This window comes from Mus caroli, unplaced genomic scaffold, assembly GCF_978045245.1.
Source record: "Mus caroli unplaced genomic scaffold, Mus_caroli_1 scaffold_9, whole genome shotgun sequence".
Lineage (NCBI taxonomy): Eukaryota > Metazoa > Chordata > Mammalia > Rodentia > Muridae > Mus > Mus caroli.
Genome location: NW_028227264.1, coordinates 25,623,999 through 25,640,344, shown reverse-complemented (window position 1 = coordinate 25,640,344; position 16,346 = coordinate 25,623,999). Strand labels below are relative to the sequence as shown.

Sequence of the window (16,346 nt, the reverse complement as noted above, 5' to 3'; positions counted from 1 at the left end):
GCCACTAGCCAAGCTCAGCGAGCCATAAAATCGTGGTCCCGGGAGCCCTAAGTACTTTTTCTTCCTCACTTCCCTAACTAATGCTGTGGACTGCTCCCGACTCCTGGGCAAACAGAACACCCAGGAAAAGCAAGGTCGCCACACGCTCCATCCAGCACACCCTGGGCTGTCTGCGCGCCGGACCAGCCTCGGAAACAATGGGTCGAGAACGTAAAAGTTACCTGCGCCCGGGGGCGCACAGCTCTTGGCCCTGCGTCCCGCCTGACACAAACTCCCAGGATAGACCTAGCTCCAACCTGCACCACTACCACCCCGCCACCCTAAGCGGACGCCCCCTGGATCCCCGAACCCAGCACCAGCAATCAGTCAGTCCTTCCTGCCTGAGTCCAAGACTGTGGACAGACACAGACACAGACCACCCCCAACCTCTCACCTGCTGAGAACTGGCCATGGACCGACCCCAGGAGAGGCCACGGGTACAGAAGCCAGAGAGCTACAAAAGCAGGCAACGCCGCGGCCGCCACATCCATGGCGAGTTTGGGAGAAGTTTCAAGCAGCTTTGCAAAGAGCCTCCGGGGTAATCGCGGCGGAATCCGCCAGCCAGCAGCCCGCCCGGCCTCGTCGGGGGGCTAGCGGGGACGCCGCGGCCACCCGCCAGCACTTTCGTCCTTGCGCAACGTCGGCCAACTACCTCGCGGGCGAAAGCGTCTCCAGCGTCGCCCGCCAGCCGCGGTCGCCGCTCTCCATGCTAGGCAGAGGCTGCTCAGGGTAGTCCAGAGTTAGTTTGCTCTGGGAGGGACGGGGGCGGAGCCTGGGGTGACGTCGCCCCGCGGGCTCCGGCAGCTTCGGAGGAATGCGGGCTCCGGTGCGCGCCGCCGCCACTGCCGCCTCCTGCTAGGGAGACGCGCGCCAGCCGGGCCGCGCGCCCCGCGCCCTGCGCCCCGCGCCGCCTTTGTTCGCCACCTGGGCTCGGTGGCCGCGCGGCTCTCCGGCGGCGAGCGGGAAAGGGGGACGTGGCGCAGCTCCCTGCCGGATCCCTGAGATTCAACTCTGAGAGGCAGGAGTGTGGGAGTACTGTGGGCGGACGACGGAGGAGGCGCCCAAGGAGAGGTGTCCTGGGGTTCTGCCCCCAAGGTGGCGGTCCCACCAGAGCGGCTGGTGGTAGGAAGAAAAGGGAGCGTAGATGTGACCTTTAAAACGCCGACCTGCACTGAAATTTCACTCTTCCTTATTGATAGGATAAGGAATAAGGCTCCCTACCCCATTGAAAACTTACTCTCGTTTGTTCACGAAATAAATAAAACTTGGACCAAAATAAAATGTTGGGTAAGTTTCCAGTGTGAACAGCTGGCATGCCTCGTTTCTGGTTTATTTGTCATTGGGAAGCTCCCAGCCGCTCAGCTTTCGCATAGCCTGGTGGAGTAGAGCAAGGCTTGGTTTTGTTTTGATTTTTTACTGTCTTGTAGCTATATAAGAAATAAGCATTTAATAAAAGGAGTTTATCCCAACAATGAGCACAGCATGGTTGCTCCGAAGGAACCCAATGCTGTGTGCAGTGTTACAGCCAGGAAGTCAGTTTTGCTACCTTAGCAGCTTGGTGTGATTTCTCCAAATGCCACCTTCACTTGCTTCTGTAGCAACGCTGTATAGTTGCTTACTTTTACTCATGTCTTCAAATTATGACACATGTAAGTATGACCAAAACTGAATAAGCCTAACTTTTTTTTTGAATTTTGATACTATATATGCAACTGCTAATAATAGTCTTGATTGGCACCTGTCAGTCACTCAAAATGTCTTTAGCCTTTTAAAATCAAAATGAAGTGAAATTCAATTTAATACAACATTCTCACCATTAACCGAGCCACATATTTCTGTAATTAATACATGCTGTTATGAAGAGGTTTGGAATAGATGCAAGTGACTGTATACTACACGCACACACACACACACACACACACACACACACACACATCTATGCACATATATTATACATATAGATGAAGAAGGGAGGAAGTGGGTTTCTTTTTTATTTGCTGAGGATAGAAAGTCCTTTAAGCTACACCCTTGATGACTGCTCATTAGTACCTGTTACAAGCCCAACACTTGTCAATTCAGTTCAGCATAGTTCAGGCATCTCCCTCTGGGTACAATGTCGATGTTCCTTAGCTCATTAACCTATAACTTTAAGCACACTCTACCAAGGGTCCTTATTTCTTACACTAAAGAGCTTTATTCGATCACAGGTAACCAAAAACCTATTATTTTCTTTTCTGAAGACTTAGCAAAACTTTCTAAAAATAGCAGTAATTTGCCAGAGTAAAGGCAAAGGAAACTTGTCTGTCCATATATGAATTTGTCTGTCTATTCTTGCATGAAAAATGTTCATCACTTGGCAATTTGTTTGAGTAAGCATGCAAACAAAGCTTTTCCGAGACCTACAGATAGTGAATAGAACCTCACTTCTTGTCATAGTCATTCCCTGGGTCAAGGGATAAAGAATTTGGTTCATTTTCTCTATGGTAGAGAAATAACAGTACGAAAATGCTGTGAGGGTGCCTAAAGTGTACCAGGTTTCTTAAATGGACACTACCACAGTTAGGAATCAAGTTCAGGCAAGAACCTCATGGTACACATACAAGGAAACAAGACTAGGGATAAAGTAATTTACCCAAACAAATAAGGGAGGGAAAAGGAAGAGAGAGAAGGAAATCCTTAAAAGGAATTAATAGAGATGCCATGTCAATAAACCCAGAAGAAATGCAGTAACATTTTGGGCAAGCAACTTGGAGCTTTATCCTTAGGGCTCATAACAAACATGGACCAGGGGGCTTAGCATCACTTTAGTAGTAAGCTGGCCTTGAACCTGCCACTCTCCTACCTCAGCATTTTTTTATTTTAAGAAAACAATGAAATGTTCATATTCTTTTATCTAGTTGCTGTCCAAACATTAACACCAAATATGAAAAAAAAAATGTTTTAGGAACTAAGATATTTACCAAAAAAAAAAAAAAGTGAAAATAATTAAATGTCTACTTACAGGCCAACTCCATTTATAAAGCGTGTTACTTAGTAGATGTCTTTCATAGTATACAAAATGGAATTTTATGGAGAAAGGAAACTGCAGAGGGAAGAGTGTTTATGACCAAACTTTGGGGAAGGCTAGCTGAAGACAATATAAACTTTCAGGTTAGAGAGAAAAAGCCTGGGGGTTATAGAAAGGGTTTAATGGTTAAGAGCCCTTTCTGCTCTTCCAGCATTTGGTTCTGAGGGGCCATATCAGAGGGCTAGCCACCTCTAACTTCAGTTCCATGATTCACAGTGCCACACCAGGACATACAGACACACACTCCACACGTACACGCACAAGCGAACACACACGTATACATGATTAAAAAGTGAAATCTTTTTTTTAAAAAGAAGAAGAAAAAACCTGGAAAGGGAAGGCTAGTGGTGAAGGCTGTAAGGCTGTGTGGATAAATTTAGTATCAACAAATGACACACTCAAAGTGGGTAATATGGTAAAGTCTATGTTCTTCGTAATGGATTACAATAAAGCCGTGACAGGACATAATTCTACAGTCAAGAACAAACAAAGAAAGGCAAAGAACTGCGAGCTGGAGAGATGGCTCAGCAGTTGAGAGCACAGGCTGCTCCTTCAGAGACTCAAATTCAATGCCTAGTACCTACATGGTAGCTCATAACTATCTGTATTCCAGCTCCAAGTGACTTGACACCTTCACACAGACATAATGTAGGCAAAACAACAATGCAACACAAGACATAAAGGACTAATTAAAACAATCAACATCAACAACAAGAAAACATGAACTTGGCATAGCTCAGTGGCAGAACAGTCCTCTGGCAAGTTCAAATCCCTGCATTCCAGATTCAATGTCACAGGGTGGGGAAGTAGTATTAATTCAATTACCAGTTAACTTAGCTTTGTTAAGTTTTACAGCTGCACGTACCTATATTCCTGGGATGTTTTTGTTTTTGGTGGTGGTGGTCCTAATTTATTTTATTTATTTATTTATTTTGCTACATAGTTGTTTGTAGTAAATGGAAAGGTCACTAGCTTCATTTGGGTTTTTTGTTGCTGTTATTTTGTTTTGTTTTGTTTCTGACTTGGAACTCACTTGTAACAATCTTTCTAGGATTGCTGGTCTGGGGTTGCCCTTTGAACCATAAAATGTCTTTTATGCTTGTGGATTTACCACCTATTAGCTACAATCATGAACTTAGACCTGCGTTTGACAAAATGCTTCCAGTAGAATCCCAGCTCTGTCAAATGTTAATAAGAGTCATTGAAAAAATAACCACTGGAGATTGGTATGTCTATAGAACTAAGAATTAAGAAAACCTAAACTGGTTTCTTCGTTATACAACCTTTTAGCATGATTCTCTATGTGGAATTGTATGTTGTGCATGTGTTCGATAGAGGGGAGAGCACAGGCTTCTCAAAGTCTGGGACCATAGAGCGCTCACAGAGTACGGTGTTAGCCATATTGGGGACAAAATAGCTGGAGTCATCAACTTTTTAAAACTCTGAACAGTTTGTGCTGGATCAAAGCTTTAGTCTCCAATTGCTTGGCCCTGCGCAGAGGCCGGAAGTAGGAAGTAGTGAGGCAGCACGTGGGGAAGCACGCACTCGCTCATTTGTTGCCAGGATGCCATGGCTAAGAGAAAGAAGCCAAGACACCACAGACCCCTCCCAGAACCTGACCACCTCCTACCTCTTCAATATTCTGTCTCCTCTCAGTGCGCCCATGGGCTGGAGACCAAGCCATCTATAAATAAGTTCTTGGGGGCCATTCAGGATTCAGAGCTGGGTATCTCTCAAAACCAGCGTTATGGTTTGAATCTGAAACTGCCCCAACCATATCACATTCTGAGCAACAGGTTCCCACACTGTGGTGCTATTTTGGAGGCTATAGTGCCTTTAAGAGATGGGTATGACTGGCAGATGTAAGTCACTAGAGTTTGGCCTTGGTGAATTAATTATATAAACATACTCTTGCTTCCTGCCTGCTTTCTCTGACTTAATAAATTATTGCACAAGGCATCTCCAGGACACATTCTAGTTGCCTTGAACTATACACTTCCCCACTGTATTGGACACAAAAGCGTCTGAAACCAAGAGAAAAATAAACCTTTCTTCTTTGGTGTTGCTGTGTCCAGTGATGTCTCACAGGGACACAAGAATAGCTAAGACATCTAGGGTTACAGAGGAACAAAATCTGGAAAGTACCACCTGGAATACATAATGGCTCTAACCCAGGCCAGTCATGAACTTGCAATCAACTGGTCAACTAAATCTATTCCAGAAAATCAAATGAATATATATATATATATATATATATATATATATATATATATATATCTTACACACACACATATATATATATGATATATATGTGATATATAAATATATATAAACATATACTTATATCTATTTATTTTCTTCCTCTTGTTCATAGAGCAAATCTGGTCCCAGCACACAAAAATTTTATCTTGTCATGAACAGACCATGACTACATACACAACAGACATTTATAATCCACAGAGTAAAATGTCAGCTTGTTATAAGGACTAGTTAGTTAAGCTATTTATTTACAAAGCATATTCCATGTGCTCTCTCATTCTCACTGTCCAATTTCTCAAGTAGAGCCTCTTGGGCTAGGAGGTGGAAATGAACTTATGATTTTTTTCCTTTGGAAAATGGAAAAACAACAACAACAACAACAAAAAGAACTAAAACCACAGTAAGTTTTCCTTACAGTAAAATTGTTGTAATCCTCTGTGTGTGTGTGTGTGTCCTTGATAGCCTTTCACCCCAGCATTCAGTAGGCAGGTGGATCCCTGAGTTTGAGGCCAGCCTGGCCTACAAGACAAATTCCAGGACAGCCAAGGTTACATGGAGAAGCCTTGTCTTGAAATACCCCGTCCCCCAAAAAAGCTTATGTGTGGTTAATAGAAACCCAGTGGAAGAAAGAGATGGTGAATTTCTGAACTAGAAAGTCCATGGACCAAGTAGGAAACTCCTGAGGGAAAAATAAAAATATTTTGCTCCCCCTAGAGAGCTGTTGTCCCACACTGGTATTGGGAATGGTGGTCTGACCTGTTGGGACTTGAATCTCTACATCACAGTGTCTAGAAAAGAAAGGAATGTGATGGAGAGGTAGCTTGCCTCATCCCTGGGGAAACCCTCATCTGTCTATGTTCCTGGGTAGTTTGGATCAAGCTAAAAAGCTACACTGCATTCAAACCCAGAGTTATTTTATAAGTCCCTTGAACTCTTTAAAATATCCATAACTGGGGATTATTTCAGAAACACTAGTCAAGAAAATGCATGCTCCAAAGGTTTTATCAAGGGAAAGAAAAAAATGCAAGCAGCTTGAGAGCTCAGAGTTGCCAATTTGGAAGAGCAATTTGCCTACAGCTGGATATAATTAACAAGCCTGGGTCAAAAAGGAAGCAAATCATAAAAGTGTGAATTGGATTGAGGTGGAGCAATGGGAAAGGGACAGTAATTCCAGAGCTGGCATAGTCTCATAGGAGACAGCCTCTCCTTTTCAGAAATCAGTCCAGTGATGTTATGAAAGATTAAACTAGGAATGGGGAGGGGGGTGGTTGTGGCCTTACAGTAACCTATTACGTGTTTGATAAAGCTGGATATTTACAAACATGCCTTATTCTCTTCTTTTATACTACTGAATATTCTCCATTCCTTGCCACTGAAAATGTACTTTGTTTCTCTAGATTAACTGTAAGAGGAGGAAAAGGCCTAGGGGCTAAAGAGATGTCTCAGGAGTTAAGATGACCCAGGTTCAGTTCTCAGCACCCACATGAAGGTGTCTCAGAGGTGGCTGTAACTCCAGCTGCAGGTATTTCGATGTCCTCTCTGGCTTCTGCAGGCAACCACACTCCTATTCACGTACCTACACACAAACAGACACATACACACAAGCACATACACACACACACACACACACACAGTGAAAATAATTCAGTACAAAGAGGCTGACAGCAACCCAGCTTTTGGCATGCACTTGATTGCTGTCTGAATTCCTTTGGTTTGAATGCATGTGTGATCCTAAGATGTTCTTTATTTTAGAAAAACTAAAAAAGAAAGTATTCAAACTAGTTAAGTACATCACACATTCAGTGATACAGTGTGTGGGGTTAAGAGAATCCATTGCAAAGATGCAGGCTGATGAGAATGAACAGAGCTGAGATATTCTCTAGTGATTAGTCTCCTTCCTTCCTCCCACTTACTTCTGAAGCAGGTTAGGGGATGACTTCACATATGGAACCCTGTGGATCTGGACATCTTTCCTCTCTGCCTATTCTGGTCTTGAGACAGAATGAAATAGAAGTCTAAACACAAACTGTGCTGCTTCCAGAGCTCTGGAGGATTTTCCAATCCTCCAAATGTTCTCCACAAAAATCCTCCCTTAACACGGCTGATGATGCCACCGCCTTCATACCGAGGGAGTCTGACAGGAAAATGAACCATTGGAGCCTACATACAAACACAGGGGCTCATTTCCATGCAGAAGTCCTCTTTAACCAAGGCAAAGAATTCATTTTGTCATTTGCAAGCATTTATTAAGGGCACAGCACAGTGCTCGTTACCCTATAGGAAATACGGGAGAATTAGTGGTTTGCATTTGAGATTAACAGACTAAATAAATAAATAAATAAGAGACAACAAGCTGCTTGAGGGAAGAGGAAGATAAATGAATATAGATAAATAAGTCTTGGTGGTGTGTGCACGCACATGTAATTCCACAGATATTATGTGAATAAAAGCATCCTCAAGCTGTTTAGGAAAGAATGTAAAGCATAAAGTCACTGTGGACATATGAATGGAAGGGAAAAAAAACTTGAAAGGGTGTCAAAGTTTTACAAGTCCTTTGTCTTAGTGGGGTTTTATTGCTGCTAAGCAACTATTACAAAGGAAAACATTTAATCGGGGCTTGCCTACAGTTCAGAGGTTCAGTGCATTATTTCATGGAGGGTAACATGTAAGCTTGCAGGCAGACATGGTGCAGGAGAAGGAACTGAGCGTTCTACCTCTTGATCTGCAAGCAGCAGAGAGAGACTATATACCACACTGGGCATAGCTTGAGCATATAAGACCTCAAAGCCCACCTCCACAGTGACACACTTCCTCCAGCAAGGCCACACCTTCTGATAGTGCCACTCCCTATGGGCCAAACATTAAGACACATGAGTATATGGGGACCATTCTTATTCAAACTATAACCCCTTGAAGGAGGTGATACTTGTGGAATATATACCATGGTATAGTATAACATAATAATTTCATATAATACTTATGGCAAATTGCATTTTTGGAACATGAATTTCTTGCTTGAACAGGCTTCCGGAAAAGTTACTGACTTTTGATAAATGACCAAAGTATGTCTTCCATTGTGATATGTTGGGGATAAATCTTGGGGATGTATTCTCCTTTTATTGAGGAATTTCAAAATTACCCGAAAAGCTTTGTTGGAAGACGCATAAAGTGTATAGTATATTTTTATAACATTAAGTAACATTTATTTAAAGAATCATAGTTCTCTAAAACCTAGTAAGCCCAAGGAAGTCATTAAGAAATAGCCATTGGTGTTGTGATGCAAATCTTTAATTCCAGCACTCAAAAGGCAGAGGCAGGTAGTTCTCTGAAACTGACCATATTCACTATGCCATTTCCTGCCAGGGTAAACAATAAAAGCTGAGAGTCTTTCTCAGATGTAAGAAGGTTTAGCTGCAGAGAAGCCTCTCAGACCAAACCAGTTGCCTAGGAAGAGTCTCAGAGCAATTAAGACACCTGGAAAGGACACTCTTGAAGCTGTTGAACTGCCTGCAGGCTATGCGACACACTCCAGGGTTCCCAGCACTTGTGAGCTGTCACCATGCTGGGATGGGCTTTGGTGATTCAATTGTCTTTGAGTCATTTCTGCTCCTGTAAGTTAACCCCTCACCCATATTCCTGTAAGTAACCTCAGTACAATGGGTTTGTGGGTTTGTCATGAGCTCCCTTTTGTGGTCCGTAGACATGTATGTGGTGTCTCCTCTCGAAAAGTTTTGTCAGGCAACAGCTTTATATGGGATAATGCTAAAAATAATAGTCACTACCCACACACACCCGTGCTAATTATGACCTAATGCATGTAGAAGTTCATGTGGCACAGGAACTCTGTAGATGCTATGGAGGCCTGTTCCATGGCAAGAATTTTCTGGGCAACCCATGGAGTCCTAGGAAGAGTAAGAAGCAGAGTTAGAGAAGACACGAGGACAGCAACTAAAGTCATCACAAACAGAAATTCAAGGGTGTCTGGCTACCCTAGGAAAAATCACTTATGAATGTTCTAGCATTGTGGTCTCCAGAATGACACTGGGCAGCTGGGCAGTAGCATTAAGAATGAAGATCTGGACTTTGTAGCCTGTCTTTGATCTCCCTTAGGAAACTGTTATGGCTGCACAATGCAGAAACACCATCCCCTATGAACTGAGCATGGTTGGTGTTGGGGTGTGGCTCACAGACAGAGCCTCCCAGCACAGAGCAGGGACTGCCTTCCCTGCTATGATCCTGTATGGGTTAAGCAAGAACCAACACATACTCTGCCAGAACCTTCTATAGTTGACCACATAAAGAAGAAAATGGAATCCACACCTACTAGTATTTCATTTACAAATATGGTTTCAATAGAGGAGAGAATTTCATGATTTTCATATAAACCACACCCTCAGGACCCAGGGAAACCTGTTTTGAATCAGGAAGCCATCATCACTACAAATGGGGGCAGCCTCAGAAACCACCTTGAAGGACTCATAGCCCACACTGTTCCTTCAAAGGATAACAAAGGCTTTGAAGCAATGGGACGGGTGATCCATTGGCTGAGGTTGAAGAATTCTGTATCAACAAGAGGAAGTTTTAGGACACCCATGGATACCCATGGAAAGAGGACAATGAACGCTGGTGAACAGCATCAGGTCCCCAAGGGTTTTTCAACCTGACAATATATTTATCTGTATATATATATATATATATATATATATCTGTATATATATATATATATATATATATATATATATACTCATCAAACATGAAGGCATGCACACACACACACACATTTGAGCTGGGGTAAGGCTGTATAACTTTTGGATAGAAATATTTGCTGAGCCTGAAGTCCTAAATTTGATCCCCAGACTGCACATAATATAGGAAGAGAATTGACTCCACAAGTTGTCCCTGACTTCCACACATATGCACAGGCACATACATAGAAGCAAATAAATGTAGATTTAAACAAAGTAGGAAGAGGAAGAGGAAGGAAACGAAGAAGTAGGCTTTGGGACAAAGAATGAGAGCAGTTTCTAGAAGCTAAAAGAGTGAAAAGGAGAGGCTCTTCTCTTGGAGTCTACAAATCAAACACACCCCTGTTGTCATCTCCTTGACTGTACTGCAGGAAGTCTGTCAGTAGATGGGATGGGAACAGTTTCCGGCTGGTATACCCAGGAGGCAAGATTTTCCCCAATCTTTTAGGGACCTTGACCCAGGCCAGGATAAATTCAGAGTTAGGAGAGAGGTGCTCAGAAGAGTGGCATACCCAAGTGGGGTTTCTGCTTCTCAAAGAAGGGTCGAGAGAAGTAAGATGTACCCAAGTGTAGACAGCAGCTCGTTGAAGGACAGTGAGCACTCGCTGCTTCATCATTAGCAACACACAGTTTGGCCCCTCCGAAGCTACTTCTACATGGTTGGTAAGAAACCTTCCTCTTTTTTTCCCTCCCTGCCTCATTTTATGATGGTTGAGATTAGTGAGAAGACTTTGTAGATGGCTTAGACGGGATTCTAATCTGATAAGGGAAAGTCAGGAGCCAGTTCATTTTGCAAGGAGTTACTACATGTCCTTTCCCCTTAAATTGGGTTTCTGGTGAGATTCCGAGAAAATTGCATGGTTTTTCATGGAAAGGAGGAATAGCCTTAAGCAGTTGGTCGTTGTTGGAATTCTTTCTTCTCTGCTGGTGTAAAGCTCTAACTTTATTCCAGGGTAGGGCCTCCTCCCTCTTTTCTCATGTCCCCAGGACATGCCCTACCCATTTTACCTTGCAAACCCTTTTCAGATTTCTGACCAACAGACATAGAAGATAATAAACTTGTGTATTTTTAATTCACCACATCTATAATTACTTACCACAATAGTAGGAGGAAGCTCATGTACTTGGACTGCCTCATTTGATTTTTATGAGTAGTAAAGACATTTCATAGGTGAGAAAACTTATGCTCACACATATTTAAGTGATGGAGCTAAAGCACAAATCTGTGCTCTCTCTTTATGGTCTACATCTATAGAGATAATGTTTTTTCAACCTGCAAACTTAGACTCATAAGAATACAGTAGGACAGGTGGGGATGCAGTTCAGTGCTCCATCATGCACCAGACCCTGATGCCAAGCCTCAGAACTGCTATCAAATTAGTCATTGAATTAATACATGAAGGTACACTGTGACCACGTATTTGTGCAATTTTACTGACTACAGTTGTAATTTTCTGTGTATAATGGTGGTGTGTAGCCATTATACTGGTTGAATTTATATCACATTGACAAAATCTAGAGTCATTTGGGAAGAGTGACTCTCAATTAAGAAAATTCCTCTATCGGGCAGTTGTGGGTGGTGGCTCATGCCTTTAATCCCAGACCTCCCTGAGTTCAAGGCCAGCATAGTCTATAGAGTGAGTTCCAGGACAGCCAGTGCTACACGGAGAAACCCTGTCTTCAGAAACTAACCGACCGACCGACCAACCAACAATCAAGTGAATGAATAAATGGAAAGGAAAGTGGGGGGAAGGAAAAGAAAATTCCTTCAGCTGAGCAGTGGTGGCACATGCCTTTGGCTACCTCTCACAACTCAGGAAGCAGAGGCAGGCAGATCTCCAAGGTCCAAGGCATGGTCCAGGCCACCCAGGACAAAGTTCATGCATATGGACTACCACAGAGGAACCCTATCTCAATAAAAATAAGAGAGCAGGGAGAAGAAAGAAAATATTGGCTTGTAGACAAGTCTGTCCAGCATTTTCTTCATTAATGGTTGATGTGGGGAGACTCAACCCACTATGGGTTTCTGCACTCTCTGCCTTGTGTTCCTGCCTTGACTTCCCCCAATAACAATGACCTCTATGACCTCTAAGCAAAATAAGCCCTTTCTTCTCCAAGGTGTTTTTGGTCATGGCCTTTATCACTGCAATAGAGAGACTCTAAGACAGCTGTATCATTAAGTCAGAAGAGGACCTGAATTAAGAGCTAGCCTTGGACAGGTCGTTTTGAAGACTAATCATCATGTATGTTTGGTATATTTCCTGCCATAACTATTCTGACGTTGTTCCATGTGGACTGTAAACTACTGAGAGCTGAGACCAGTGCTTCACAGTGTTCTATAAGGCTCACTGACCTTCCTCCTACTTCCCTGTAGTCACAGTCCTTAGGGGTTGGCTGGTCATTGATGATGTCCATTCCTTTAGGAATCAGGCTTTCTCCTTACACAGAGGAACCCTGTAGCTGTAGATATATCTCAGCTATTCGGGGCAGAGGCAGTGGGACCACAGGTAGCCTGCTTTTGCCTCAGAGTTCAAGGACAGTTCAGGAATCTTAGCTGTCTGTCTCAAAATAAAACTTAAAAGACAGAGGCTGGCTAGGCACATGACTTTAATCCCAGCATTTGGGAAGCAGAAGAGATGGAGCTCTGTGAGTTCCAGGCCAGTCTGATACGATAGAGGCTGAAGTTTGTGACATATGTGGCTTAGTGGTAAAGTGCTTGTCCATATGTAAAGCCCATGGTTTAAGTCCTAACACTGAATAATAATTGAATAAGAAGTTGTAGTCTCAGGACTAGGGAGACTAAGGCTCGATAATCAGTTAAGCCAAGGAGTCTCAAACCAGCAAGACTTATAAGGGTAGTTCTTGTCTCAAAAAAAAAAATTGCTTGTAATAGTCACAGAACAAGGTAAGAAAAAACTGAATTCATACAGCCATTTCATTGGTTTAGAAGTAGATAAATATGTTGCTGGGGCTGAACAGCTAGCTCAGTTGGTCAGGTGCTAGCTAGTTCAGCAAGCATCAGGATGTGAGTTCGAATCCTCCTCAGTACCCATGTAAAGCTGGGTGTGGTAATTGAGGATGTCTATAATCTGGTGTTGGGGAGGCAGAAACAGGAACTCACTCTTTAGTCAGTCAGTCAGTCAGTCTGGCCAATTGGTTAGCTCCAGGTCCAGAGTAAAACACACAGTCACACATGCCCACATGGTACAGATGTATGTCATAGACACACAAGGGAGGGGGTCATGCAAGCGCATACATCATCAACCTGGTGCTGATGTCTACCTTTTCTTTTTTTGCACAATGTATTGTTTGGTTTACAGCTCTAACACTGCTACTTCTTTGTATATGCGGTCTGGGTTTTGTTTGATGAGCTATTTTCTTTGTGCATGACAAATAGCAATGAACACCAGTTATTAACACCCAGGGACACCGAAGGTTCATTGTCATGACTCACTGTACCGTGTTCCTACTGGGACCAGGGGAGCTGTGAGTCCAAATCAAAACATCCTGGATACAGTGAGGAAGCATGCCAAGAGCTTGCAGAAACATTTGTGTCACCTTTGATCTCAGCTTTAGGGCTTTCTCTCCTTCCTCCTAGATGCTAGAAAGGAAAGGTGCACCGCTCTCTTCAATAAACAAATCATGACTAGGTCAGAGGTCCTGGAATACAGATCCTTACTGATCAGACTGTAGGTGGGGGAGTCTGACTAAGATTTTTCTGCTACTAGCTTGTCCTAGCTTGTTCCAGCTTGTCCCAGCCTGTTGCAGCTTATTCCATGAAATTCGGTTTTAGATACAGTGTCTGTGAGCCTCATAGGAGCCGGCCACTACTGGGGCTACTGCTTATACAACTGGGAGGCAGCAAGCAGAGAGACACTATTGCTTGGTTTTCACATTTTAGTTGAGGGAGATGGACAATAAATAAAGACGTTGAGTGTAGGTATAATTGTAATGGAGGAGTAATTGTCAGTATAATATTATAATATATGGAAATTATCAGAAAAGAAGCCGACTTTTATTGGACTTCACTTCCCAAACCAAGACTAGTTTTACTGTAATTATGTTTGTTCAAAGTAAAATTGGGCTCAGTGTGAAAAAAGGATGTATGGTGAATAGATTATACTTTAAAAAAAAAACCTGTGGATATTTATATTTTGTGAATAATTGTGTAACCATCTGGGTTTCCTTTTTTACTTTGGCTGCTAGGAAACTCAAGTCTAATTTTGCTCTCATAATAATTGGTTCAACTTATAAGTCTGTATTGTTTTAGACTATACTTCCAGTCTATCTAGGAGGACTTATTTACAATTTTATCTTGAATTTCCTCTCACTTTAATTCATTTTTGACATAACTCAAGAGCTAACTCTCCTTGGCCAGTTAGCACAACTACCCTAGTAGGACAGGGACATAACCTTTATAGATTCCTAGAGCAAATCAAATGGTTGTATCCTTTTCTTAAATCTTTTTGAAGACAAATGGAAAGTTAGATAGTGGAGTGTAGCTCAGGTGACAGAATGCTTCCATGAAGCTCTGAGTTCAGTTCACAGCACCACATAAACTGGGCAGTGTTAACACACACTTGTAATTGCAGTACAGAGGAGGTAGAGGCAGGAGGATCAAGGCCATCCATATTTACATGGTAAATTTGAGGGTAGCCTGGGCTGAATGAATCTTAAAGCCAAATCATGGGACACCAAGGTTTCACAGTGGACCCACAAACATGGCTCATTCGCTGACTGTGAGAACTGGCAGTCTCTCAGATTGCCACGGTAAAATGAAGGTAGAATTACTTCTCCATTGTGAACACTTTAATTTAAAATGCAATATAGGGCTGGCGAGATGGCTCAGTGGTTAAGAGTGCCGACTGCTCTTCCGAAGGTCCTGAGTTCAAGTCCCAGCAACCACATGGTGGCTCACAACCATCTGTAACGAAATCTGTTGCCCTCTTCTGGAGTATCTGAGGACAGCTACAGTGAACTTACATACAATAAATAAATAAATCAAAAAGACATTTTTTTAAAAAAATGCAATATAAAGCTATTCATCATTAAGTCACAGAATTATTCTCCCTTTTAGGTTTTAATCTAATCCACCTATATTCTGAGCGTTACCTTTGAGTTTTCATAAGGGAAACAAATTAAGGGGATTGACAGGGTCCTCTAAGTGCCCACCAAAATTGTAGAGAAGAAATCTGACTACAGAATCTACAAATCTACAAATTAAAACCCTTTTAGGTTTTAATCTAATACACTGATATTTTGAGAGTTATCTTTGAGTTTTTGTAAGGGAAAGAAATTAAGGAGATTGACAGAGACCTCTAAGTGCCCACCGAGATTGTGGAGAAGAAAACTGGCTACAGAATCTACAAATCATAGTGAGTGCACACACACGTTTGAAGAGACAGAGGAGGCTTTTTGAAATACCCCTAAATGACCCCAACCTACCTCTTTATTAAAAAGCAATTATGTGGCCCTGGTTCAAAGCCGTGATTTCTCAAAGGAAAACTGACTCCGAGCTGTTAAGTGGAGACACTGGGCACAGAGCTCTTTTGTCCGTCTTGTGATTGTACATTTTGTCTTATGATCAGCAACATAGTAGCTGATCAGTTACCAAAGCCCATGGGAGTAGATTATAGATTTAGCAGTGGGACAGCTGGAAAAGCTGTCCCTAACTACTTCAGTATAAATCTTAGCAGTAGGCTTTTCAAGACTGCAGCTTGCACAGAAAAATCCAAGTGAGCCCAAGTAGGGCTTGCAGCTTGCCTAGTACCCTCGTCTCTCCTTTCCTCCTCTTAACTGCCAACCTCAGTTTCTTCACTCAGCTCATCCTTCAGCTCCATCCTTTTCTCTGGGTCATGCTTCCTAGTGCCTACAAAATATGGTGGCAATTCATCCACACATCTTTTCTCCTTGCCCCTATATATAAAATGTTGTGGGGGGCACTGAGGGTACAGTGAAAGGGTGATTTCCCACCTCCCAGAGCATATCACTACATATGGGTAAAAGTAAGGGAGAAAGAGATTGGCATGTGACAAGGAATTAAGATTAAATGCAAGCCCACAGGCATGAGTGAGCCACACATACCCTGCTGTGAAAACACAGATGCAGGAGCAATTAATTTCTGTCATTTGCTAGCAAGGGTAGGTGACAAATATCTTCGATCTGCTTTTCTTCCATCTGTTTCTCTCACTGTTAATGGGGACAATTTGGGAATCTTTGTTTTCAGGACTTGCTAC

At 42.7% G+C, this 16,346-nt stretch overlaps 2 protein-coding genes across 11 annotated transcripts in view; one reads left to right on the top strand and one right to left on the bottom strand.

Annotated features, from left to right (window-relative positions):
* Ptprk (protein tyrosine phosphatase receptor type K) overlaps positions 1-763 on the bottom strand; it is a 514,942-nt gene extending 514,179 nt beyond the window's left edge. For all 9 annotated transcript variants that reach the window (XM_085842716.1, XM_085842715.1, XM_085842708.1 and 6 more), the window contains exon 1: positions 434-763. In XM_085842716.1, the coding sequence (XP_085698842.1) occupies positions 434-530 (97 nt within the window). In that variant the 5' untranslated portion in view covers positions 531-763. The remainder of the gene's footprint in view (positions 1-433) is intronic.
* LOC147002598 (endogenous retrovirus group K member 24 Gag polyprotein-like) overlaps positions 1-16,346 on the top strand; it is a 45,520-nt gene that overhangs the window by 16,039 nt on the left and 13,135 nt on the right. The window lies entirely within an intron of this gene.